Below are 27860 nucleotides of genomic sequence, written 5' to 3'. Positions count from 1 at the left end.
TAAAGTTGCTGCTCTTCCACAGAATCTTACAAGCAGTGGACAGAGCAGGCAGTCAAACAACATTATAAAGGAGCATTGCATAACTTTAAACAAGCATGTTCCCTAGTTGAGCAGCGATGTAACTTTGAAACAACATTAAGCGGGAAGACATTAAGTGAGAAGTTACTGTAGATCTAAAAATTCGAGTATTTGGAGGTTTTACCATTTAAATTGTGGTGATCATCTGCGAATAGAAGCTTTGCTTTCATCAGATATAGCTGTTTTGTAGCAGAAAAAGGAAAAATTCTCTAATAAATTGCTTTGTTAATAAAATGGACAGAAGAAACACGGCTTTATTGGACAAAAGGGAGGAAAGTTTGAGAGTTTAAGGGACAAATCAGAAGAAAAGTGTATCCTCAAGTCTCAATCTGAATTCTGTCAGAATAAGAAGTGGTATTGGAGAACTTACAGATGTTTTCTACACTGTTCACTTTCTTTTTAGATTATACATATTGAGCCTTCAAGATTTTGTGTCATACCATGACATTATATTGAGAGAGGCAAAAAAGTACTTTACATGATTTACAAATTTCCCAGGGTCCTGTATTATCTGTATATAGTTCTGTACTCTTGTAGAGGTTATTTTAAAAATTGCTTATGAGCTAGCTGTTTGTATAGCTGAGGGAAGAAGGCAACCTCACTTGATTCAACTATGTCAGTTACCCAATGTCTGTCTGACAGTGGAGCTTGGTTAATAGTTAGCTGACTGAAGCTCTGTTCTGAAAAGATTGAAAACCAGTAGAAAGCTATCTGAGTTGTTTCCCATACCTCAGTCTTGGATTGTGGCTTCCATTTGTAATGTCTTCTACCAGATGCTCTGTTAGCCTTAGCCATGGAGCTTGTGTTGGCATAACTATGCCTGCATAGCCCCCTAGTGTAGACGCAGACTACGCTGACAAAAGGAGATTTTCTGTTGGTATAGGAAGAGCACCTACCTGAATGACATACTGAATATATACTCAGGATTTTATCAACATGGCTATGTCTGTCTGTTATGTGTGGGATTTTTTCCACACCTCTAACTGATGTCGCTTAACTGATATAACTTTTATGTGTAAACCAGGCCTGAGTTTATTTTCTTGTCTGTGACTAAGATGAGACGTAGACCTTGCTACAGCAAGTCAATCATCTGTCACTAGAGCAGGGAGAATTACTGGGGGTTTTGGTTTGTTTGCTGACAGCTTAAAAAAGGTGGGGTGGGGGAAGAAAAGAAAATTGGTTTGGATCAGACTGAATCCAAACTTTTTTGGAATTGTCAAATAAAAAAAGTAGAGAAGTTGATTGTAGGTCATATTTAGTATTTTGTTTCCAGGCATTTTTAAAGGGCTAGAGTCATAAAGTGGGGAGGGGGCTGAGGTAGTGGATGTCACGTGACCCACCCTCATAACCTTTAGAGCACCTGGCCAGGGACCTAGCTTCAAATCCTCCTGTTTCACAGTGGGGGAGTCTAATCTGGATCTCTCACATCCCAGCTGAATGCCCAAACCACTGAGCTAAAGATTATAAAGGGGACAAGATGCTACCAGCCATTCTGTGAATGGTGCATACATCTGCTTGTGAATGTAGGCCAAAAATTTTATGGGGACTGAAATTATTTGTCAAAGTCTTCTCAAATTCACGAATTCATGTCAACCAAAATTGCATTTTTTCAGTGAATAAACTATTTGAAAAATTTCACCCATTTCTGTTACCTCAAAACTACATTACTGTAATGCATTCTAAGACCACTTGGAAACCAAAGCTAGTGTAAAATGTGTGTTGCCTGCTTTCACTTCTGAATTGGTTTCTTTCTGGTTCTCTCAGTGTTTTGGCCTGGTTATCTGAAAAAACACCTTTCTCATGGTGCAGTACTTCTGCAGTTGGGCTCAGTGGAGATGCCTGAAATAGAGTTGCCCTTCCCAGTTTAAATGAAGGGGTTTCTGTCAGGGTATTTTCCATGGAGGGCCCTCAGCTGTACAACAGCTCTCTCACAGCTGTACAACAGTGGTCTCTCACTTTGCTCTGACCAGAGCCAGGATCTGTTCACTTTCTAGTCAATCTTTTTTTTTTTTCAGGCACTTGTGGAGTGGGTGGTTAGAGGAAAATATGGAGTTGTTCACTATCAGTGTGGCCATCAAAGAATGGCCATCAAAGAATGCACTTAAAACATTGTAGTTTTTCAACATTTTAGCTTTCTTATTATTCAACTATGTTTAGTGTATAAAGGTATATAGGCACCTAATATAGATGGACATAACTTGTAGCACATGGATTGGATGTGAAGTCACCTTTTCAGCAGAAATTTAGCAAACACAGTTTTGACTTTCTATTTAGAGCCCATGGCATTTTGGTCAGAAATCAATGAAGGCATATAGTTTAACCCTTGCTATTACAACACCTGTGGAAATAGGTTAAAATGTGTGGAGATTGATCGGCCAATACTTCATTAATAGTAATTGCCTAGTTTTTGACTTAGTGATGCATTGAGTCTGTGACGTAACATTATGCCTGGTAGTGACCGCTGCAGTGAAAATTGAATGAATGTTTTCATTCTACCATTCCGTTTATAGTTGATTATATCTTTCCATAACTTTTTATCTGTGGGGTGAAATTTTCCAGGCTTACTCTCACCCCAAATGGGGAATGTATACAAATTAAAGTTTAAGATGAACAAAATATGAATATGAAATTAAGGAATATGAATATGAAAATGAAGGAAAACTATTGTAATATTTTTCATACTTTTGTTGCTTAAATGACTTGGGGTAGAAAGTTTAAATTTGACAAGGAAATAGTTCTCAGTGAGGAGAGAACTGGCTTACTAATGAAAACTTGTTGAAATTTGACATAGTTATGACATACCAAAAATCATGCTGTGCATTTTGCATTGAGGTGGTGGCTGGGTGATTGTGCTTAGTAAGCCAGTTCTCTCCTCACTGAGAACTAAGGAAGGCCACTCTGGTTACAGTTACAAACTGAAAAAATAGAGGAGGTGTGCAGGGGAAGAGGCAGAGTTCCGTGTTTTATTTGCTATCTCTTTTAAAGGTAAAAGCCATCCAGCTTCTAATATTAACAGTAAAGAGCCTCTCTCATGTGGGCTTCCTAAAATATGCAGGAGAGGGGGCTCAGTCATGATGTTCTGATAAGGTGAGTAGTGGGATAGGGCATTTCAGATTTTAAGCAAATCGTTCCACAATGGGATTATTTTCATCATTCAGTAACTTATGAAACTACTCTTAAAAATTCTATAAGAATGCCATGTTAGTGAAAAATCTACCATAAGTTACATTTAAGCATTCAGTCTTAATGCAATATACTAGCATATGCATTTCTCCAACTATAGCCATGTATGCATATTTGACATATCTATTAGTGTCATATATATGAAGTGTACTTACTAAACCATTCTTATGCAGCATGGGACACAATGACTATGATGGTAATGAGAACTTGCTGGCACACACAGGTCACCTTAGTTAATTTTGTGGTCTGCTTACATGAATTGTACATTAGGAAAAATGCTGGCTGAAAAGTAATTAACGACACAGTTTTATATAAAAAAACCCTATTACAAGGAGATACGTTTTTACATATCACTATATTTTATTTTTTCACGTCATACATGATTATGTAGTTAAACTGTATCAAAAATGGATAAAATGGAGATACACGTGTAACTGTAGCAAATGCAATTTTAACCAGCATGCACAGTAATGCCAGAAGTGCTCCATTTTTGTTTTGGAATTAGTTTTTATATTTGGAGCTTTGTTTCTGCAAAAGAGACTATATGCTTTAAGAATTGAATAGTGCTTTTGAAATATGGATTATATGCTTAGAATGTCTCAAGTACAGTACCAAAAAAAAAATCCCCTGCTTGAAATAATTTGTCATAGAAATTAGAGATGGATGAGACTTTTGAGGTCATATTACCAAAGCACACTTGTTCCCTACAGTACATTTTCAAGTGAACATAGTGATTATGATTTGAGTTTTTGTTCAGTTATGATTCTAATTAAATACAGTTCACTTATTTCAGTTTTAGGTTCTCTAGGTATGATAGGCTCATTTAAGAGAGAAGAAAGTTATTAAGTAAAAATCACATGCATAGATTCAAAAGCTTGTTTAGGTTGTGACTTACCTTAAAATGTCTATTCAACTTGAAATTATAGCCCATAAAATGTAAAATTGTGCTGTTCTGTACGTATATGATTCATGAATCAATATATTTTTATATGTTTAAGGAGGAGAATAGACTCTCATATAAATGAGAAGCTTGGGGAAAATCAGCTTAATTTGAAAGGAAAGTACATTGCTGCACATATTCAGAACTAGAGGATCATAATTTAGCTATAGAAGCAAGACTTCTCTGAAGTAAAAGGCATCCTGTTGCTTCACCAGCACACTAGGACTTAAAAAAACACCACCATTTAAGGTGAATTTTGTGCAGTGAGAACACACCCTGTGGCTTGGCAGTCTAGTCAGAAGGATGATATCATGCTGGCTTTCTAACTAGAACTTTGAACAATATTCTCATGGGTGGTAAATGTAAAACAAAGTAATATCAACTGGCACTTAATTCTGTGAACTCCCTGCTGATTGGGCTATGCAGTGAAATGGAACTCTTCCTGAGAGGAAGTCAGCCTATAAGTGTGGAGACCTCTGAAAATAAAGTGTGCTTTAATTTGACACCCTGCTGTTTTACAGCTAGTCTGTTAAATTTGAGACTATGGAGAGAGAGGCTAGTGAAGGGACAAGTCCAAGATTATGAAAAGTCCAGAATATAGAAACACTTGTCTCTGGTTTTACACTGATTAAAAGAGCTATTTTGCTTACATGTTATCAGACCACATTCATTCTTGATGTTTTCAATACAGTTTAAAAAAAAAAAATTCAAGATTGGATGGAAAATGGTCTCTAGCCTGAATGTTATGCTGGAGGAAGCACTGGTCTAGTGGTTAAACCAGACTTGCTGTTTAACCCTTGGTCATGTCACTCAAACCTTCTGTGTGTCAGTTTTCATATCTGTGAAATAGGGATAACATCTAACCCACTCAAGGAATGTTTGTGAGGTTAATTAATCTTCATAAAATGCTCTGAGAGCCTTCATGAAAGCAGCATAATCTTATAATTCACACATGGTGTTGCCACAAGTAGGAAACTGGGGTGCATCTCTGTCACATTAGATCCCCACTATTCATAAAAATGATGCAAAATTAGGGAGGGGGAAATCAGTTTTACTTCTTCCAGAGCCCTTTGTTTTTATGTAGGGAATTGCTTATATTTATCTCCTCATATGTAAGGGAAATTTTTGTTTTCTTAAACTCTGTACCAGATAAGTCTAGGAGAGACTTGCTTGCTAGTGCAGCCCAGCGTGATTATTTATCATGTTTACTGTGGCAGTGTGTAGAGGCTAACCAAGAATGGGTCTCTATTGTGCTAGGCACTGTACAAACATGGAATAAGAGACTTTTGTTGTATGGAAGAGCTTAGTATAAATAGACAAGACAGACAAAGGATAGGGGAAAGAAATAGAACACAGGCAGAATCCACAGTATGATGATGGCAAATCTCATGTTAGTTGTACAACATTTTTTTTGCTTGGTTGTGTTGTTTAAATTATTTTATTGTAGTTTTGTAGATTGAAAGACAAAAGAAAGGGAGAGGGCTGGAGACCATGAGGGTAGTGATCCAGGGAAGGGTTGCATACCAGTATGTCCTAAAGAGTTATTCATTCAAATATATGGGTAGTACTGATACTTGGTGACAGATATGAATGTGTTCCAGCCAGTCTTGTGCATTTTTTTTAATGAATTTGTTTATAAGGATTTATATTAAGACAAAAATTTGAGGGGTGGGGAAGGGGTAATAGGGAAGAACTTTTATGATTTTTAAGCTATTCACCAGGTACTGTCTTGAATGCTGCCTTACTTAGTTAAACTGTATTTAACATTGGGCAGGACAATTGCTGCTGCTCTGTTGTCTCTGGAAGTTGTTCTGGGCCATATCAATCTGTCACCACCAATGCAACTGTACAGGTATAAGTGTGTTATGGTTTGCCAAGCCTTGTAATTAACAATCTGCCATTTGCAAGGCAGACTGGACTAATTTTACAAAATCTCAAGAATTAAAATGGGTTGCCCTGCAAATGAACACTGAGATCAACAAGCAGTAATTGTCTTAACATAATTTAGCCAGCCCTGGATTGCTTCCCTTTCTAAAAAATTAAAAATTGTACATTTACTGTGTTTCACCCACAACTTCTTTATGTAGAACCTTTTCTTTTTTCTTTGCTGGGTTGTTCACTCAACCTGTCCTTTTTCCTCATTGGTTTTCCTAACTACTTTTCCTTCCCTAATTTTTTCCCTTAATTATGTTGCACCTTTATCTCCCGTAGAACTGTTTGATACCCAGAGTCCTGCACTGATATTGAGGATTACAACTAGGTTTAGCTAATAGCCTAGCTATTCTTCTTCTCATGCTCCTGCCTCCTCTTTCAGCATTAACAATAGCTGATGAAGAAAGAACCTGGGGAGGAACCCCTGCAGTAGGGAAGCTTTGCTGCTAGTTGAACTCAATCCTGACCCCTGATGACATTGCCTGAGGAGTCATGGCAACAGCTAGCTAGAGAGAAAGGGAGACCAGGTAGCTTGCCCACTGCCTCTTACCTCACAGGCAATGGATCTAAAACCAGTGATCCATGGATTAAGTTTTATCCAAATCTATAGTCTGTGGCTGGCTCTGGATGGCAGAGGGATTGATATTTAGCACAGAACAATCTGTCACTTCTTAATGTGGTCTTGTTTTTATGGATGTAATGGCACTTCTCAAGTAATGATTTAGAGTATTGTATACAAGTTAAACTACAAACGCCTTTTGTATAAATATTCCAACTTTTAAAATCAGGTTTTAAAATTGCTGTAATATAGAGGATTTTATCAGGGAGTTCTGGTGACACAGACCTGAAGCTATGGTGATGGTCACCAGACCCTGCTGAATGAGCCTTATATTACATGGTTGCCTTTTTTGGTAATTTTATATGAACATTCTGGAGGTAAGAGTTAATTAATTTCCTAGTCTAAGATCTCTGCTTAGAAATATTGTGCACTACCACAAATTACATTGGCTCAATCTATTGTAAGAGCTTGTGGAGGTATGAAATTAATGTTGCCACTGTGTGTGTGTAAATATTTAATGTAGTAAGTGTCTGTCAGGACAAATTTGTGCAGAGCAAGGAAAAAGTCAATTACCTGTTACTCTTTAAAATTCTCTTTGTATAACTGATGTGTATTGTTTTTCAGGATGAAATTGTACTTAATATTTTACTGAGTAATCTAGTACTTCAGTAAGCAGGTTAACACAGTTTTAAATGCATGAAGTTTATTTTCAGAATCTATAAAAGCTTGTGAGTTGAACTCTAATTTTAAGGGTTGAAATTAAATTCTCATTATAAGGTAATCTTAGGCATTTACCACATAACATAATGCCAGTTTATAGGAAGCACTGTTCACAATGGAATACCCCAAATGGTTAAACAGCAGGGGAGTCTTCTGCTTTTAGTTAAAAAACTGCTTATTGTATGGCTTATTTACTACTTGTTTAATTCTTAATGTAGTGTGCTGTGGAATTGAGCATGCAAAAGTCAGCAGAAAGAGTTCTGTTTTCTGTGTCTAAGGCTATTACTTGCTGTACAATAATAAAGGCACTATTTTATTGGGTTAGTTGTAATTAACTTCAGCACTAGGCATTGATATAAATCATTCTTAATCTGTTTTCTTTACATTTTCATTCTCTTTAACTGGTTTAACATAGTTGCTTTCTGTCGTCTTTTTACATAAGGACTAGGGTTGTAATTGCTTTTTTGAATTAGTCTGTCAGAAGCTAATGTGCATGTTGATCCAAGAATTGATTAAGGAACACTAATGAATTTCATATAACACTTTTAAAAGATTTGTTACTGTGTAATAAATATCCTGTAGTAGTGATCTGTTTTTACCTCCTTAGAATTCAATACATACAGTGTTATCGGGGTATATAGCTGGCAAAATATTTCAGTATATGAAACATTGATTCCATAGCATGATTAAAATATTTAAAAAATACCTTTCTAATGCAAATAAAATATATATACTTGTCAAAAATGCACAGAAAACATTTTTGAACACACAGAAAGCAAGGATAGCTGCTTTCTTAAGATAAACTGTGTTCCAACTCTTCCACAAGTGTTTCATTGTGGTTTTAATATTTTCTTCCTCCTCTTTTCTCTGTCCTTTGCTCAGTGTTAATTTGATACTTATTGGGCCAAATACATTTTTTAAAACGGATGTGCTGATATTTTTTTGGGTACATCCTTGACATCTCCAACTACTCATATTGCTATTGGTTTAAAAACATCAGCGGAATTGAGAAGAATGTTAGTCAAGTCAGTTCTCAGTACCTTCATTTTTTTTCTCCAGTTCTTGCATTTTTCAGGGGACTATGTATTCTCTCTCTCTCTCTCTCTCTCTCTCTCTCTCTGGATGTACTTAATAGAATCAAGTTAATTTCATACCAAATCCAAATATTTTTAAAATTCTGATTTCATCTATATGTTTTACATAATCACTTTTCTTCCACCTTATTAAAATTGCTTAATACAAAAGCTTTAGTTGTACACTATCACTAGCTGCTTTGCTTTTTGTTATATATATATATATATATGCATTATATATATATATATATATATATATATATATAATGGAATGCAAGCAATAAATACCTTTTATTGTATCTGAGTGCATTTGATAGTTTTAAAGTCTTATAAAAATAATTAGCTATTTTATATAGTTCTAATGGCAGCCCTGCAAGTTTCCCCTGGAGCAGTCTCTAATGAACAGGCCTTGCTTTTTCCAGTTGGGCTTTCAGATTCCCTAAAGACATGACTTCAGACCTTGGAGGGCAACAGCTGCCATTTCTCTTGAAGACTGGAGTTGCCAAACAGACGGACTATGTACTAATAGGACACATTTTTAGAGCCTCAGTACGTGGACCCTTGATAGAGGCTTAATGATGATCATCTGTTGAGAGCTTGTAGCTGGGTAGGGTTAGAGCAACTTTTATCACCCTTGTTGAAATCAAATCCTCTTTACTGATTAGTGAGAGAACTTGACTTGGGTAGATTGACGCTAAGTTAAGGCTGTCATAAAGGGGCCATTGTTTAGTATGGAATGATATCATAATGAGTAAATCTTTAAATTAAAAAAAAACTATTGACATTTTTTGGTCAAATTTCTTTTAATAATTCACCAACTTTCTACATGCTTGGAACAGCAGTAAATATTTCTTGCAAGGTACTTTGTGTTGTGTAATTGTCAAAATTCAGTTCTATTTCTGTGTTGTCTAATTCCTTTTATGATAGTTTGTCAATGCTAGATTTTTTTCGTATCGTATGCAGGTCTATGCATGATCTACACAAAGTGAGTGAATCTGAAGATTTATTTCTTCAGTACTTTTGTTTTGAAAGACCTCACATGCTTTTGTAGCTTTGCAGTTCTTTTATAGTGCTTCACATCTGTTTACACCAATACATACATTTACCTTAAGTGTTGAAATTCTAAATAGGGTTTGTCTCTTCAGCTTTATTTTACTTAAAAAGGATGAAATCCTGGTCCCAACTCCCATGAGGCCAGGATTTCACCCTTGGTGGAGTTGCAGCAACATGTGCCAAACAATTTACTATACTTGGACTCTACATAGATTTGTCTAGGTTGACAATTGTTCAGTTTACTGTTTAGTTTTCTCTTCTACGTTATGAAGAATCAGCTAAGATAGTCTGCTATTTTTCACTCTGTGTTCTTTATTGCTGAGTTTACCAAAGCTTGTAGTAGATGTAGTGCTGAGAGAGTGCTGACATCAAGTGCAAACACTGTTGAAAAGTTCTTGATAGTTTACTTTAGGCACTTAAAGATTACTATATCTCTCCATGAGCAAGTTTTTTGTGCAGATTTGACCTTTAGTCTAGTGTATAATATGTGTTTTAGCCATATGTTAACACATTTTCTCACCCTGTTCCTTTCTTCGCTCATTCACATTTGTCAGGGTTGAAGTCATCCTTTTCACTTTTTTGGTTATTGAAATAAATGATTAAAACTTCCCATAATTTATATAGCAAAGGATGAAGAATCTACTGATTTGCCACCTTTTTTCCTCACTTTTGGATTTAAATTTCAAACACACTGGAAAATGCTTTAAAAATACGAATATGGAGCAGTGGGATAATCATGTAACTTCTTTAAAAAACTGATGGTGTGAGGGGGGAGGGGGAATATCCAAAAGCAATTGGTAGTGCATTTTGCAAATTTAAAATAAATCAGTTCCCCTATATTTATATATATATTGTATTTATGTATATCTGGCTGAAGATGTACACATTTGCTTAGTAATGAAATTGTTTAATTAGATGTACAGAATTTTGATACAATTAATAGTATAACATACAAATGTTGGGCTTCTTATTTGAAATATACTTGGAATAACTGCTTCCTGAAAGTGTGAAGATGAAAATTGTGGCTATATACAAATGTTCTTTGTCCCCGTTTCAAGTAATATTAAATATTTTTTAACCTGTTTCATCACTATCATAAAGGAGATTCCTTGGACTTTGTTAGTGATGAAGTTACCAGATTAAAGAGAGTTGTCAGATCAGAGAGGTGTATGTATAATATACATACATACACATATACACACGCGCGCATACAAAAAAAGTTGTGTGTTCTTGATATTGACTGAAAAGTGAGGGATGGCAGCATCTCATCTGTGTAAATTTTCCCATATATAAGTATGAAATTGAACCAAAACTTTATTCACTATACTGGAGCGTCAATAAGAAGTGTGATCATATATTTGTGCAGAAGGAAAAGCATGACATTTGTTTCAGTATTATAACCTACTCCTATTTTTGTCCAGTCTGTGGCCTTTGAGGCTGTGGCCCTTGAAGGCCCGTGTTTTAAGAAAATGTGTGCTTGATTATGACTTGAAAATGTGTCCTAAACCATAGCCTCCATCTTTTTAGCTGAACTGTTCAAATCAGCCCCATTATTAGGAGAAGCACTCTAAGCAGTTGCTATCTCCTCTGTACTGTAACTGCTTAGCAACTTCCCTGCTTGGCTACCTGTTGCACCAGAGAAGAGGGAGGAGGGAGAGTAGTTGTGCTTGCTCTATTGCCAGTCTGCTGAAGCCCCAGGGAAAGCAGAATGGAGCTTGGCTGGCTGGATCTGAGCCTGGTGGAGCACTTAGCAAAGGATGGCTCCCCTCTCTACACAACTGCTCTGGACCCTCAGAAAGGTGAAAGAAGAGAAGTTGAGAACCAGCAACTAGTTGTATTTCCCTGATTCTCTGCCTCAGTCCTAGTTTAGATTTCAGCAGCCTTAAGGGCTGGCAAAGGCCCTCTAGGGACCACACAACAGCTGGGGGTGACCTCAGGGCACCGCAGTGCAGCTACTTCCACCTCACCCTTGGTGTGCGCGCTATATCATGAGCTGCAGAGAAGGCAGTGTAGGACATAGCAGTGTCAGCTTTGTCTGCTACAGGGCACCCCATGCCACACGTATCCCCATGCCATGGGCTTATGGGTGGATTCTGATTCTTTTATTGCCTAAGTAGCAAAAGGGAGCAGAGAATCTGCTTTTGAGTATTGACCATTTAAAAAAATATTTCAGCCATCAGGCCAAAAACGTTGGATACTGCTAGTCTAAGAGGCATTTTTCTGAATTCTCCTTTTTCTTAGACATCCTTTTATTGTGCTTACTGAAAGTACGGAAATATAAGTGTTAAAGAGCATTCATCTCCTTTACAATGGTATTGATGCTATCAAATGGCTACTGGTGTACCTTTGAAAGAAAAGGTTTGTACAAATGTTTAAAGGCATCTCCTGTTCACCAGGTGGGAGCTTTGGTGGGAGTAGTGAAGGGAACAGACCCCCTGAGGGGGGAGGGTCCCAGAGCTCTGGCTCCCGAGGCTGAAAGTTTAAATCTCCATTAAACAGCCCTGTAGCCCTAGCCCAAGTCAGCAGGCACAGGGCTGCTGTGGCTAATTGCAGTGTGCACATACCCATAGACTAGAGGCCCAGCATATGGTACCCACAGGGCCAGGAAGTTTTTGGCCGGGACCTGATGTGCTATGCAGGGTGGAGTTGTTAATTTCTATGTCTTGTACAAATTGCGGCCCTTTATTTGAAGCACTGAACTCTTGAACAAAGAAATGGTGGCACAGTGGGATTCTGACAATTACTTCCAACAGTAACTTGACTGGTGAGGTTGGAAGAGAAGCTAGGATAACCTATTTTTAGGCCTTGTCTAAATAGGATAATTTTTGTAAGCATGAGCAAACACATTTAAAAACCTTTGTGTTGGCAGGACAACTTGTATTTTAACAAGTTAGTTGGTCCAGGCTAACACTAGGCTCCAGTTATATGTGCTTCCTGTGTTATATGATAGCGTTCAGGATAGCACGCTTTCTGATGTAAACATCACTGCAATTTTTCGTATAACTAGTGGGAAGGGCACCAAAACATTTTCTTTCTTACGCTCTTCTTTGGATAGAATTCATGAGCATGACATGACAGCTAGAATTGGATCCAGAAGAGAGTGTGAAAGAAAGCGTTTTGGTGCCCTTCCAATTAGCTGTACCAAAAATTGCAGTGAGATATATCTATATCTATATATATAAAATTTTGATTGTCATTGGGTCACTTATTCTTAGTTACATGTTTGTGGCTTCAATAAATCTGCTTTTGCATGTAATAGATGATACTATCAATATATGTTTATTAGATTGGTCATATTCTAAGTACCTGATAAAAACATGAAGTTAGACACCTTTTAGTTAGTGACATTAATTTGAGACTAATAGTAAATTGGCGAAGAAATCATAAATTCATTACTCCATTTAGTTCTGTATGAGAACTTATTTTGCAAGTTTATTTACATCAACTGAGAGGTACAGAGTGGTACTCTTAAATTTGCAAGCCCCTTTGTCTATATTGCATGAGTTACTCATTTATCTGTCTTGCTATTAAATACTCTGAATTTTGATTTATGAATTTGCCCTTTTTTATTAAAATGGAAAGTTTCATAATGTCATACACAATTCTAATTTAATTTTAATGTCTAAGTGTCCTGTAGTAATGTTATTTTCAAAGTTACTGAAATGTTCTGTTTTCCCTTGTCTTCCTCTTTTTTTCTTTGTTTCTGTTTCTAAGATTCCCCCCCTGCTATCCCCAGGCCCCTGATACTTTCCAGGGTTATTTTAACCAAGGTTTTACAAGAACTTTTTAATTAATTTGTGCATTGTTTGCTCACAAACACTATGGATGAAATTAGGGCCAGGATTTCACCCTATACCTTTGTTCTTTGTTTTGAAGAATAGTACTAAGCAGAATGTGCTGTGAATAAACTCAGTCTTGACCCTTAAACAGTATTTTAGTGAGAACAAAATATTTCAAAGAGCAGTACGCCTTTATGTGCTTCTGCTGTGCTGTCAAGATTGCTTGTCTCTGCACTGCTAGTTTTGAATTAATTTTAGGTATACATTTTAAAAGAAATACAACTTGCTGCTTATCTAACAGCTGATGATGTTATTCACATTGTGGGAGAAATAGTTCTCTTACTGTAATGTTGCTGCGGGAGGTGCACAGTATCTATATTCTTAATGAAATTGACATTGTTCGGAGAAGTCATAAAACAGCATTTCAAGAAAAGCGATAGTATTTAAAAAATACAGTGCATTTAGATCACTTTTAGTATACTTATTAAAGTGCTTACATATCCCATTAAAAGGCTGGTGAAATATTAATTATAAAATAAGAAATTCCGTCATTAGTCAGAGTATTTGAATAAAATGTAATTTCAGACCCATGGACTCTTGCCAATGCTTATTAATATTTTCATTGAAGCCAACGCTTATGATGGTGTTTAATGCTTCTGTTCTTTTCTGCTTCACTGTACATTGTACACTGACCAAGAGCATTAGAAGGAGCTTATGTCTGCTAGAGAGTAAACATTTATAGCCATAGGAAATGATAGTCAATTAAGTACAGCTTAGAACAAGTATGAAATTATTGACTTTGTTGATCTCTTCTTGTAGTCCTTCCTTTTCAAAGTGCTTAAATGTGTTGTGTAGTTATTTAGTTGCATTAGTGGTTGAGTTTGAGCCTTTTAACGTGTTTTTCATCAGTACCTTTGGGAGATGAATAACTAAGATCTTGGTATAACAATGCAGGATGCATAGTGAGTATAATTGTTGTGGAGGGTGTATATGCTGTGGTGAAATATTGAATTGATCATGAAAGATGATGACCATTAAGCTTCTCTTTCAACTATTAAAGCTCGCTTTAGGGCGTGTTCAGCTGTGGTTTATGAAATTGTTTAGACTAACGCCTCCTTTGATAATTGTTTCTGATGTGGAGAAAAATGCTGAAAGATACAATGATAAATGCACTTTCTCTTCACTTTTGGCAACTTCCATCTTCACCAATTAAGTTTTAAAGCATTGCAGTGCTATTCAAGAAGAAAGCCATTATTAGCATGAAAAAACAGATGGACAATGTCATAAACAGAAAAATAATTCTTTAATTTGCTTTTCCTTCTGTAAAGTTTGTGGAGAACCATATATACTACATTATCTTTGTTAGACAATGTTAATTATTAACAGCTTGATTTAAGATGAAAAAAGCTTTTGTGTATTAATTCATTATGGTGGGAGTTTTGTTGATAATACCCAAAAGCGTGCTAGGTGTTTCCTAGTAAAGAGAAGTAATACTTAGCTCAAGATGCTTACAAACTATTTTAAAACAATGCAGTGAGGGTAATAAGATAGTAAGGAGGGCTAGGGGAAGTAGGAAAGGAGCAACATCAGCAGGATTTACATAACATTGAAAGCTAGTGCATAGCAAGGTGGAGCAAAAAGTAATAATTCTAATACAGTGAATAAGTAGAGGACTTAATTGGTAAGATTATAAATAGCTTGATAATGGATGTAAGGTACTGAGCTATGGTAGTAAAAATTCATTGCACTTCATGAGAAATAATGTATGCTAATCCCACTCATTTCACTGAAGATAGCTTTATCCTTGAGCTCTTCAAAACTGTAGTATGTTAATACAATTTACAGAAGTATGTAAGAGCACCTAAGATCTCAAGGAATCAGAACTATGAGAGCTCAGATTTCCCATATCTTCCCTTTCTTTGATAGCTTAAATTTTAAAAGATCTTGAATTTTGTTTTGCTTGGGATTGGAGTCCCAAAGAAACAATACTGTGCTATTGATTTTGTTGTGTGATCTAATCTTTGTGCCAATGATTGTGAGAGAGAGAGTTTAAAATTATACATGCCATTTTAATAAATGAAACAGAGAAAGAATGTGACTTTTTCACCTGCTCACTCGAGATCAGAAAAAAAGTCCTATGCTTTGAAATATTCCATTTCTTTCAAGAAACGTTTGTATTTTCACATTTTCTGTTTATCGTGTGAGTGCTGATGAGATTGAAACGACAATGATGACAGTGCTGAAGTGAGTGATGTGTGATTTTATTTATTTTTTTTAAAGAACATTGTGGACATAAGCCTAACCAGACAAAACTGCAAAAAATCATAGAAGTTAGATATGGAAAAAAACGCATGAGATCTGGCCATCCCACTGCCATTGAAGAATTGTTCCTTTGTAGAGCATTGTCAAGAAAGGGGCTTAAGTTATTGCAGGGGAGATGAACGCTTTTGAGCTCCGTGAATATGAGCACGAATTAGCAAATGAGTTACTGGGCTGTGGGACTTTCATGAGAAAACAATGTATATTGGGAGGTGTGCTATTATATGGTAGGGCCCCATTAAACATAATGTGAATATATAGTATATGTAACATTCCTGCCACTGCTGCTACACTACAGCTTATGTTGGCATAATTTATGTCGCTTGAGGGGGTGTGAATAAATCACCCTCATGAGTGACATAAGTTATGCTGACATAAGCACAGGTGTGCACAGCGCTACGTTGGTGGGAGAGCTTCTCCTGCCAGCATAGCTTCTGTCAATTGTGGGGGCTGGAGTAGCTAAGCCAATGGGAGAGCTCTCTCCAGTCGGCTTAAAGTGGCTACATTAGACAGCCTACAGCACCGCGGTAAATTCTCTAGTGTAGCTGTGCCCTTAAAAAATGTTAATATGTACAGAAATCTGGAAAGATAGCAGGTCTTCATGATCTAATATTTGATAACATGAAAATATAGGACTGATTTTGGAAGAGAGGGAGTGGTGTTATACCTTTGTGAAAAGATGGCATCAGTGTTGCCAGTATATAAGCAATATGTATGTAAAGTAATCCTTTGGACAATAAGGAAAATCCTAGTGTATTTGAAATGATAGCGCTAAAAATGAAACTGAAAGAAGTGCAACCAACACATGGGCTACGTTACCAAGATTAATTGAAGCAGAGACTAGTACATCAGTGAACTAGCGGAATTAGGAGACCTGTTTGAAATTAGATTGTGACATCACATGATGTTAAATAGGAAGATAAACTGGAGTCAAAAGAAATATGTAATAGTCCATGTTTTTTTCGGGGATCTCTTAGCTAACTTTGACTCGATGCCATGGTTTTCTCCTCAAATAATTATAGTCTGATAATTCTGCTTAGAATATGTAAGTTTTTTCACCTATATTTATAAAACTAAGTGCTTCCGCTTCTTTCTTTTACTTTACAGGAGTGGCAGAACTCAATACAGAAGAATGCAGGCCTAGCATTTATTGAACTTGTCAACGAAGGAAGGTAACTTCTGTGTTTTATATCACAGTATTTGATGGCTCCCTGGTCATAGCTTTCAGCACATTGTGATGTTTGAGACTTTTGATCTGCAAATACTAGTATTTTTCTCTGGTTTATGATGCAAATCAGTAGTTCAGTTCTCCTTTCAATCAATCATTTTGAGTTTTACAAACATGACTTTGAATTCCTTAATACTCTTGATAGTTGTAATATTAAAATATGGCACTTTAAAGAATCTTAACAGTTTCTTCCTGTAGTTTTTTAATAAGCATTCTATCTCATCAGTGTCTTATAGATTTTCTTTCTTCCTCTTTCTGTGGACTCATATCACTGATACTATAATTTTTTATTAGCTAATCTTTTGTGCATGGGGGGTGGGGGAGTTGTAACTGAGAATTGTAACACTAACTTTTGTTTAATTATTTAGTGCTTAGTCCTTTTATAACCCAAGTAGGACAGAAGTGCATAATATAATGTATTACTTTAAATATATATTAAAAACCCACTTAATATTACCAATGATGTTTAATGCTCAATCAATATCTATATAATATTGCTGAGATTTATGGAAAATGACAGAGCAGTTGACAGGCGCATGATCTTTGACTTGCAGTGACACTCATGAGAATTATCAATATTTCCTTCATTAGGAATTGATTGTTAAAGCAGACCAAGAGCAATATTTACTTTTTGCTAAAAAGCTTTGGCTAGTTAACTGTGGAACAATGTGACAAAGGCAATTTTTTATTTAAATAAAAAAGATTCCTGTTACTTGGTAACTAAAGAGAATGAGAATCAATCATAGTAGAAAATGAACTTTGCAGTAGCAGGGCAGATACTGAGATGTGATGAAACAAACTGAATGAAAAACAGCTGAAAAAATTTTCTTTTAGTATGTCATGTGAAATTTATCAGACGTGTCAAACCTAATACAATGGAAAGTAATCCTTCAACTTCTTAGGAGTAGGGGAAATGGCTATTTAAGATTTTTTTTAAAATTTATAGAGATTCTCAAGATGTGCAGAAGTAATGACTGTCGTAATGAATGAGTTTACTTGGGTTTATGTCAAGAGAAACACCATTCTGAGGTGGATAGGAACACACTACTAGTCTTGATCCCAACGGCCAAAGAAAAGTAACAAGGGTGTTCAGTTACAGTAGTAAGATCTAGCCTGTAGTTGTTTCTTATTATGCAGCTCTGACCTGCCTTAACCTGATTTATAGAGTGCCTACTATAAATATGGCCCTTGTTTAATGTTTTATTAGTATAGATAACATCTAGATCCTTCGCGCCTGTAAGCAACAAGGTAAGGTTCATCTGGGCAGGATGGATGTCATTAACAAATCAATTACTAAGGCTGTGCTCTAAGGAGCATTTACCTAGTAGATAGTCACCTCATCTAAATCAGGTTTTCAGAAGCTATTCTTGCTGTAAAGGTGTTAATTCGACCATTTTCTTTTTAAAAACTATAAAACCATGTAAACAGATGGACCCTCCTTCCACTCTACCCTCCCAAGTACATTCTGTTAATAATTTATGGCTTAGACTTAGCAAAACAGTCACGTCACACTCAGGGACAAATGATTCTTTGAAGACCAGTAAGTGTGTTTTTGTTTAGCAGAAAATGTCTTATTGTCATTTTGTTCTGTGGCTGACTCAGATGATAGAGCTGTTTTATAAACTGGAATGCAACTTTCATGGGAGAGGGAAAGAAATTCCTAAAAATGTCCCCTGTATTCTCCTCTAAATGGGTCTTCCCTCAGTTCTTACTTAGAGAATCCTTTAAAGTTATTGCTGAATTGCCCCTTGTTAATGCTTTGTGGATTTTAAATAATTATTAAAATGATACTATTATAAACCATATGATTGTATTCTAGAACTCCTCTTTCCTCCCACTATCATTTACAGACTAAATCTCCCGTCTCTAGGTAGACTCTGTATTTTTCCAATAACCTTATTTTTAGCAACCTAAGAGCTTCACCTTAATAAAATAAAGGTTTAGATTCTGGACTGTGGTTTTTCAGCTAAATAGAGAAATTATGGGACCAATTATGTGACTACCTAACTCCACAGAAGACAGTTACCGTGCAGCTGTACAGGTGTAGCATAATTTGAGTATGTGTGGTCTCAGAGATATAGCAAAGGACAGAATTTGGCCAAAAGACTTATTACTGGTGATGGAGTGTGTTGGAGGAAAAGAATCTAACTTGATTTTTAGATTCCTGGTTGAGTTCTAAAGGCTGGAGGTTAGTTAGGAAAAACTTCTCTTGTAAATTAAGAAAATTTGATCTTTCTCTAATTTCAAAAAGTATTTTAGACTAGATATTAGACAAAAATGGTTGATCTCTCAAATAATTTGAGTCTTTCCCCCAATAAAGATCAGCTGACAACTAGAGCTGGAAAAAATATTTCAAATGAAAAAATTTTTTGCAGAAAATATGCAGATTCAGGCTGATGGAAACATTTTGTGATTTTTATGGCAAATTTGCTGTGTTTGTCAAAAATAAAAAAGAAAAATTTTGAAATGCTAGTATTTTGTTTCAATGTTTTCTAAATGAAATGTTTTGATTTTCAATTTGAATTTCACTTCAATTTTATTTTAAAAAATTAATAAATATTAAATAAAACTCCTCAAATGAAACACTTTGACCTGAAACAATTTGTTAACATCAGTTTGCCAAAAAACAAATAAACAAAAAAATTTGTCTTCCGAAAACTACATTAATCAAACCCTTTTAAAAAAATTAAGGATTACAAATTATAAAAATAACTAGTTGAGGTAAATTGATTTGCTCTTACAGTCCATATATTAACTTACAAACATTATTAAGGTTTTTATTCCTATGTATTAACATAACAATCTTAACTTAGATCAACAAGATGCATTGTACTTACAGATTCTCAACATATAACACTCTGTATCTTCTTCTAAAGGATATATATATATTTTACCTTGACTATTCATAGACATGTTTGTTAATGTAAAAATTAAAATAAAAATATGTGGGCCTGAAACTGGTTAGACAGCTACTGTGACACTGATCTATCGGTACAGAGTACAGCTGTAGACTGCCCAATCCTTCGGTTGCTTTTCACTTGCAATGGTCTGTTGGCTCAAACGGGAAAAAAGGGTATTAGAGAATGTGTTGCTATAGATGCAAATGCTGTGGTGGAAAAAAAAAAAAGGTAGCAAAATATAGTTAATAATGATAATTAATGAAGAAATGGAGGATAACAGGCACACTTATGCCAGTTTTACCAGAAAGGGCTTAGGAAGAAGAAATTACGCATTCATCATACAGTATAACTAAGTCCAGACTAGAACAATTTATCCAGTCTGCCACTTTTATCCCAGCCTCCAACCCCAAACTGTGGGAATTCTGATATTATGGGACCTGCATCTGATTCATCCTGGTCTTTCTCTTGCAAAATCAAGACTATCGTGTTTATATGTCTCTGCTTACTATATCTTTCCACTTTAAATTGTAGGTTTGTAATATGCAATTTTTGACCTTTACAGTCAACAAATTTGATTTTCATAGTAGTAGCTGTTTTGTTAAAAGTGTGAGTTAGAACCACAATAAACCATCAAGGCATAGACACCAAACAATATTGGAGAGGTGTTGAAATTTAAAAATTATAACTTACAGTATGTTGGAGGGAGGGATAGAAGAGAATTTGTTTGGAGCTCTGGAGACCACATAATATTTTAAAACTCTCAAAAAACCATGTGCAACACAAATGAGCATTTTAGAAACTCTGGCTTTTAGTTCATTGTATTTTGTTTGTCTATGTATAGACTTAAGTTTCATCGTCTTTATGTAAATTGAAAACATATGAGGTATACTGCAAGTAAATGAAGAAACAGAAGCTTTTTGCACATGATGGAATATAAATATTTCAAAAAGTTTGAAGCTTTCATAAACCTTTTCATAAGTCATCCTCCTTGGTAGTGGGCTTGGGGATGCCAGTAACCTTTTTTTTTTTTAAAAAAAAAAGGTGTATAGGTCAGAGGAGTGAACTTCGGTGGAAGGGTTATGCCTTTCATTCACTGGCTTCGTGAAAGTGATGTCATAAAACACTTTTTGAATGTTGGTTGAGAATTCTTAATTGTTTTTATGTAAGATGGTTATAGTAATAGCTGCTTTTTAAAAATAAACTAGAACAACATGAAGCTATTTCACCAGACAATAAGCATGTAAAGGCTTCTACTCATGTTTTATGTTCTTAAATTTTCTAAAAATCTTCTGACAGTCAGGTCTTCCTTACTGGAATGTGAATTTCCCATCTTCTCTCTATTGCACAAAGTCTTCGCTTGGCTTTCACAAACTACGCTTTGTAAATAATACTTCTGACTGTAAAACTTATGCCTCTGCTCAACGAAAAGAGAATCTCGTTGAGATATATATTTTATAGGAATATTTGCATTAGCCTCAGATCCCTCATGTTTGCTGAGCCTCTCATGTAGATTGGGTCCTTTCTTTGCTATGGCATAGTCTAGAGTATTCATAAACCTCTCCCTCTAATACTTCATCAGAAATGCCTGTCCGCACAGTTGCTGTGCATATCACCTTTAGGTCCTATATTGAATTTGGACTAAAGTTAATAATTTGTTGACCTTAAGTTGGCAATATTCTTCTAAAATCTTCCCATCCCTAACTTTTCTACTTGTGCCTAACTCGCTCGCTCTCTCTTGTTCTGCTGTTTCTCTTTTTTTGCTTTTCCCACCTTGGAAAGTGCCTGAACTTGTACCTGATTATCTTTGCAATCAGCAGCAATGTGCAGAGCAAGGAAATTCCTAGCTCTGCTCCAGATGGCCGGACACCTTTCACCCTGGCTACAGAAGAATCTAAGTGCCTAACATGCTCACTTGTGGCTTGATCGTGTGCTGAACAGTCCGACCTTGATCCAGCAGAGCTCTTATGCATGTGATTAATTTTGAGTTCCTGGGTAGTCCCATTGACTTGAATGGGACTTCTCACCTGCTCAAAGTTAAGCAGAGCCTCAAGTGCTTTGCTAGATAGTGTGGTCAGCACCTTGCAGGGAAAAGTACCTGTCTGGGACCTTGAATCTGGCATAGCTGAGGGTAGAAAAGTAGGAAGCCCATAATGCCTGTCCCTCTCCACTTCACATGTTGGCTGAGCATCTCATGCAGTGGTTGTCAGGGCAATATCTGTCACTGAAACAAATTTAACAGTAAACTTGCAACCAAGAAAAAGCAGCACAATGGCATCTATGGAGGTAAGCAAACTTAAAAAGAAAAATCCCCTAGGAAAGGGAAGTAATGGAACAAATAGTGTTACCAACTCTTATGATTTTATTGTTTCTCAATTTTTGTGTTGTTTTTTTTAGCCTTAACTATTGGAATCAACATGTTACCTGAGAATCTGTTTTCATTATTTAAAAAAAAAAAAAAAAGCTAAACCTTATTGTTTCAGAGAAAAACTTGAGAACTCGTTGACATAGCTACCACCTCTTGGGGAGGACTAACTACCCTGAGAGGAGCCCCCCCCATTGGTGTGGTAGCATCTTCCCTAAAGTGCTACAGAGGCGCAGTCAGGGGCATGCATAGGAATTTAAATTTTACCGCTTTTGGGGGAAGGCAGAACTCCTCTGGCGGGAGGTGGGGGCGAGGAGAGCTAACTCCTCCTGTTCCAGGGCTGCAGCAGGGAGAGCATTTCCTCGCCTCAGCCCCTGGGCTGAAGGAAGTTCCACTCTCCCCGCTGCAGTGCAGGAGCAGGAGAAGTTTTGTGCCCCCCACTGGTTATTGGGGGGCCCTGTGCCCCTGCTTGCCTCCCATTGCGCACGACCCTGGCTGCAGTTGAAGTCTTTCAACATGATTAGATATGCTATAGCTCAAACAGAAGTTATGGGCTTGATGCAGAAACTACTGGTTGAGGTTCTTTGGCCTGTGTTATGCAGAAGGTCAGACTAGATGATCACAATGGTCCTTCTGGTCTTAAAATTTGTTAAATATACGGACTGTCTCTAATAAGAAAATCTGTTTTCCTATTGGTAAATTTACTGTTGACTTAGCAGAAAACCTTTGCTCTCATGCAAATACTTGAACAATCGCTCTGCTGTGTGGTTACTTGGTTTAGTTTGTAAATTTTCACACTCTGAGATGAAAAAATATTCTACTTAGGAGGTTAAACTAATGTTAAAAGAATGAGAGTTGGTGCTTTAATAATGGTCTATGTAGCTGACACAGGTAAAGCAGTGATGTTTCTTTTGGAAAGTGGTAGGCTATTCTTGGAGCTAAATGTTGCATTCCAATAACATTAATACCGTTACATCAAATGGAAAAGAAAAATTAAAGCCAAAATTTTCAACATTAAGTTCTGAAAAGTAGACACTTAAATCTTATTTTAGGCATCTAAATAAGTTCCTTGAGTTGCAGAGATGCTATGGACTTGCAGCTGTCTTTGACATTAATGATAGCTGTAGCTCCTCAGCACCTGTGAAAAATAATGCCACTTTTATTTCCATGAACAAATATCTATTTAGGTGTCTAGCTTACACATTTACTTTCTAAAAGTTTAGCCTAACCATTTAAAGACTCAGACAGCTGCTTGGGAATACCTTCCTGTCAGAGAATAACTACCGAAAAGATTAGGTCATGATAAAGTTTTTTATGTTGGTTTTAGAAACAATATGAACATTGTTTTGAGTTTAAAAAAAAATCTTAGCATCTGCAGTGCCAAAAAAAGGCTATTTGAAACTAAAACAAAACTTTAACAATTGATGCCTTGTTTCCTTTATCTGGAGAAAATAAAAAATGCAATTGTCATGTGGTGCATCCCACTATGTTGTTTCAGCCCATTAGAAAATAATTCACTGAAGTACAGAGTGTTTATATAGTCAATTTCCTTAGGACATGTTTTAGATTCTGAAGTTGGGAAAATTGTATTGAATAGCTTATTTATAAACTTTCTATCAGGCTAACTTGACAAACTCAGTTTAAAACAGACTGAAAATGGCATTGATGACTGTAATGATAAACAGACTGTTTCTAAGTTAACTTTAGACGTTTTTAGTTAATAAAATACCATTTCGTAATAAATGCAATATTATGTTACCTATATAATCGTGTTTATTGTCTTAACATGTAGTTTCTTGTTCTCGTCTGTTTGAGGATGTCATTTTTGTATGAAAGTATATGGCTGACATTTCCTTAGATCAAGTCCATTAACTCTGTAAATGTCAGTGCTTTCTAGTACAGAATCACATACTTGGTCACTTAAGTGTTTCATTTGGTAACAAAAAAGGAAAATCTATATGGGAAATTGGTAAAACAATTATTCACTGTATAGAGTGCTTTCTGGAACAGAATACAGGTAGGCCTTTTAAAGAATGGCTCACATCTTTCTTAGTCTGATCAGGCTAACAAATTGAAGGGCTAGTGACAAGATAGGCAGAGATAATAGTCCAGTGTGCAACTGTGTTATACATAAATTGTTAATATATTGTCAGGACTTACAGTGGTGTCAAAGGAAACTTTTGGCACCAATCATTGAGGTGCAGGCAGTGCATTCAGCTCTAACAGACACCTTGCAAAAGTCTCATTGGGACTGACCTGTTCTCGGTACTGGTGGACTTTGCTGTGGGACTGATACCCAGAGTCTCCACTACTGGACAGACTGAGAGAGACAGTTAATAGACCAGGTCACTCTTATTATCAATTGGTATTAGACATCACATTCCAGCATTCCTTGCCCAGGAAGGTCTATGATTTTATCTCCTCAAGGAAGTGCAGCAGACCATCCCCACCAAAATATGACCCATCACCTATGAGGACAACCCAGTGGGACACAGTAAAGGGGAGGAATCCCTAAGAGAATCACCTGTAAAACTTCAAAATCCAGAAGAAAATCATCAAGCTGATATTCTCCTATGTGTCCTGATTCCCCAGAGTATGCCTACTGGCCTGGGCCTTATTGGTTCCCTTGGGGTATCAACCCATACATCAGGAAACCAGCTTCATCAACAGTCTCCAGAACAGGATTGTCTACCCCGAACAGCTATTGCAACTAGTTCCTGCCCAGATCCCAGCCCACCAACATCTACTGGAGGTAGAACAAGAGCTTAGTGGGGACGCTGTCCAACATTCTTTGGCCATTTCTTCCTCATCTTTTGATGAGATGACTAATCCTCCCTCCACTGCCTCCTTGGTCGAGCTGAAGGTGTTTCAATATCCAATTAGAAGATTAGTGGATACATTGAGTATCCTCCTGGAGATAATCCAAGAAAAATAGTATAAGTGATTGGACATTCTTCAGTCTTTACTGTCTGGCCCTATCCATTTAATGAAAGACTCTTAGAACTTTTAAAGCTAATATGACACACTGCTGTGTCTGCCTCTGCGACCTCCAGATGCACAGGCAGGAGATACCAGGTACTGGTGAAAGGATCCAGGATACAGATATGGCGGCCAGGACCATGGCTATGACCATAACAGTGAGGAGATGATCTCATCTCCAGGTGTCTAGCATCCCTTGAGAGGTCCAAGCAACTATAAAGGACTTACCTTTTCAGGGAAATGAGCTATTCAGTAGTAGCACGGATAAGGCATTACACTCATTAAGATTCCAGAGTGATCCTTCCCTTTCTGGAGTTACACGTTCTAGCTCTGAGACAGAAACAACCATCATTTGGATACAGACCTCATCTGCAATTTCATCCTGCAGAGCATCCTTCAGAGTCACGGAGGAAGAGGCCGTGCTTCTACCAAAGATGTTTGTGTAGCTCCTCAACAGCTCTGCCAATGGAAAGGGTGCCCAGAAAGCAATGTCCATGGGACCATCGAACCTGTTTGGACTACCAATTATGAATACAGTCCTCTCTATTCAGTTTGGCATCCGCTTCTATATTTTGCAGAAGCTTTGGCTGGACCAGTGGGCCCTTGAGATTGTGAACAAAGGGTTACCTGCCTAGTTACAAACTGTTCCATCACCCTCCAATCCCTCCTTGACCCTCTTTACTGACTCTTCTTGTGAAACAGTTCTAATACAAGAAGTAGATTCCCTCTTGCAACAGTGGAGTAAATGCCTCAGGAGTTCTACTCCCACTATGCTAAATCCCAAAGAAGAAAGAGGCTGGAGACCCATCCTGGGTCTTTGACATCCGATGTCTTCATTTATTGTTCCAAATTCAGGATGGTTAGCTTCTTTCATCGGTTCCTTGGATCCAATGGACTGGTTGACAGCTCTTGACCTCCAAGACATTTGCTTTCATATTTTGATACTTCCAGCCATCAGAAAATACCTATGATTCCCGGTAGGAACATCACACTACCAAATACGGAGTCCTGACCTGTGGCCTGTCTAGAGCACTCAGTCTATTTACCAAGGTTCTTGCTGTAGTGGCAGCCCACCTAAGGAGACATGAAATTCACATGTACCATTACAGTAGGTGACTGGCTAATATGGGGTTCATCCCCTCAGCAAGCCACAAACACTCTATGAAAGACTCTAGACCTCTTTGCCTCCCTGGGCCTCAGAGTTACCACAGAAATCCACAGTGACCCAAAAACAAGTATTGAGTTCACAGGTTGGCAAAAACATCCCTCCACAGAGATGCCACACAATGACAGATATATGGAAGTTCCAAGAACAGTTCACCTGTCTGAATCTTCTGAGACACATGGTGGGACATAGTGTTCTCTGCGTTGCATCAACAGACAAGGAGGGCCGTAGTCATTCCTCCCTTTGTTGGAAAGCCTTATGCTTGTGGACATGGAATATTTGGCATTGTATCACCCTGGTGGCTCTCCATCTGCCAGCAAACCAACTCAGCAGATACCTGAGGGACTAGTGGTCCCTCAAACCTTCTGTCCACACAGTCATCCGCAGATGGGGCTACCCGAAGACAGACCTCTTCGATGTGCCACAATCTTGGCTAGTCAACCCCTAATAGAGGATACATGGTACGCTCGCAAATTATGACAGTTACTTAAAGGACTGACTCATGTCTTTCAACCAGTCAGAGAACCCCCTTCTTCTTGGGACATCAACGTACTGTTGTCTGACTTAATAGGTTCCCCATCTGCTCATTCCAGCACCTTTCCATGAAGGCAGACTTCCAGTAGGCCACTACGTCAGCCAGGACTAGGGAGATCCGGGGTCTCATGGCAGATCCTCCTTACACTCTTTCACAAGGATAAAGTCACCCTGAAGCCTCATCCAAAATTGTTGCCAATTTTGTATGAGACTTTCAATAGATCAGCTGAGTCATCTGCTGATCTTTTTCCTCAAACCACATTCTTCACCAGCCAAAGCAAAACTTAATATGCTGGATGTGGTTAGAGCATTGTCCTTTTAGAGAGAACTAGATTATTCAGAGCCTCAGACTATCTGCTGTGTGGTGGAATGGATGAGGGGTCAATGGATTGTCAAGTTGCCACCCTACAAATTTCAGTCATGGGACATTGTTCAAAGAGGTGGTGGAGGCTGCTTGGGCTTTGGTTGAATGAAACCTGATATTCCAGGAGATTTTTCTTTGCTAAAACATACCAGGTATGTACACAGTCCAAAACCCACTGGATAATCTCTCCTTGATGCTTTTCCCATCAGTTTCTTTTTCATCTGCCCTTTTATATTGATATTTGTTTTTAGTTTGTCTTCTTTCTAAAATGAAAGAAAAGCTGACTGTGTGCTCATCCTGCAAAAGCATTGTTGGTGTGCATGCTGAGCATAAAAGGCTTCATCCCTGCTGATGGGCGGTCTCCTCACTGGCAGTTGAATAAAGTCTGACAATGTGCAAGTCAAGCATTTAGCTTAGACATCAACCCCCAGGGGTGTGAGGGCTGCTTCAGGCCAGTTGAATAAGTCTGACAGAGTGTAGAAACACAACATTGGCTTTGAGATGTTGCTGCAGTCTCATCCACCATTGACCAAACAAAAGGAGACCCCCTCCTGATGTCCAATCAGCTGGAAGTATACATGAGATCCTTCCTCTGTCCATGGGCCAACCCTCCAGAAGCAAGATTGACAGTGTATTTAAAACAAAAACAAAAAAAAAACCCCACACCAAACCTACTACCTTTTCACTTCTTT

The 27860-nt window shown here is 37.2% G+C and overlaps 1 protein-coding gene across 1 annotated transcript in view; it reads left to right on the top strand.

Annotated features, from left to right (window-relative positions):
- Window positions 1–27860, top strand: part of LRBA (LPS responsive beige-like anchor protein) — a 574974-nt gene that overhangs the window by 174149 nt on the left and 372965 nt on the right. Inside the window, exon 35 of the mRNA XM_045018763.1 lies at window positions 16744–16808. Within this exon, the coding sequence (XP_044874698.1) occupies window positions 16744–16808 (65 nt within the window). The remainder of the gene's footprint in view (window positions 1–16743; window positions 16809–27860) is intronic.

This window comes from Mauremys mutica, chromosome 5, assembly GCF_020497125.1.
Source record: "Mauremys mutica isolate MM-2020 ecotype Southern chromosome 5, ASM2049712v1, whole genome shotgun sequence".
NCBI classification, from domain to species: Eukaryota; Metazoa; Chordata; order Testudines; family Geoemydidae; genus Mauremys; species Mauremys mutica.
Note: the sequence above shows the minus strand (reverse complement) of the source record. Positions and strands in the feature narration are given on the sequence as shown.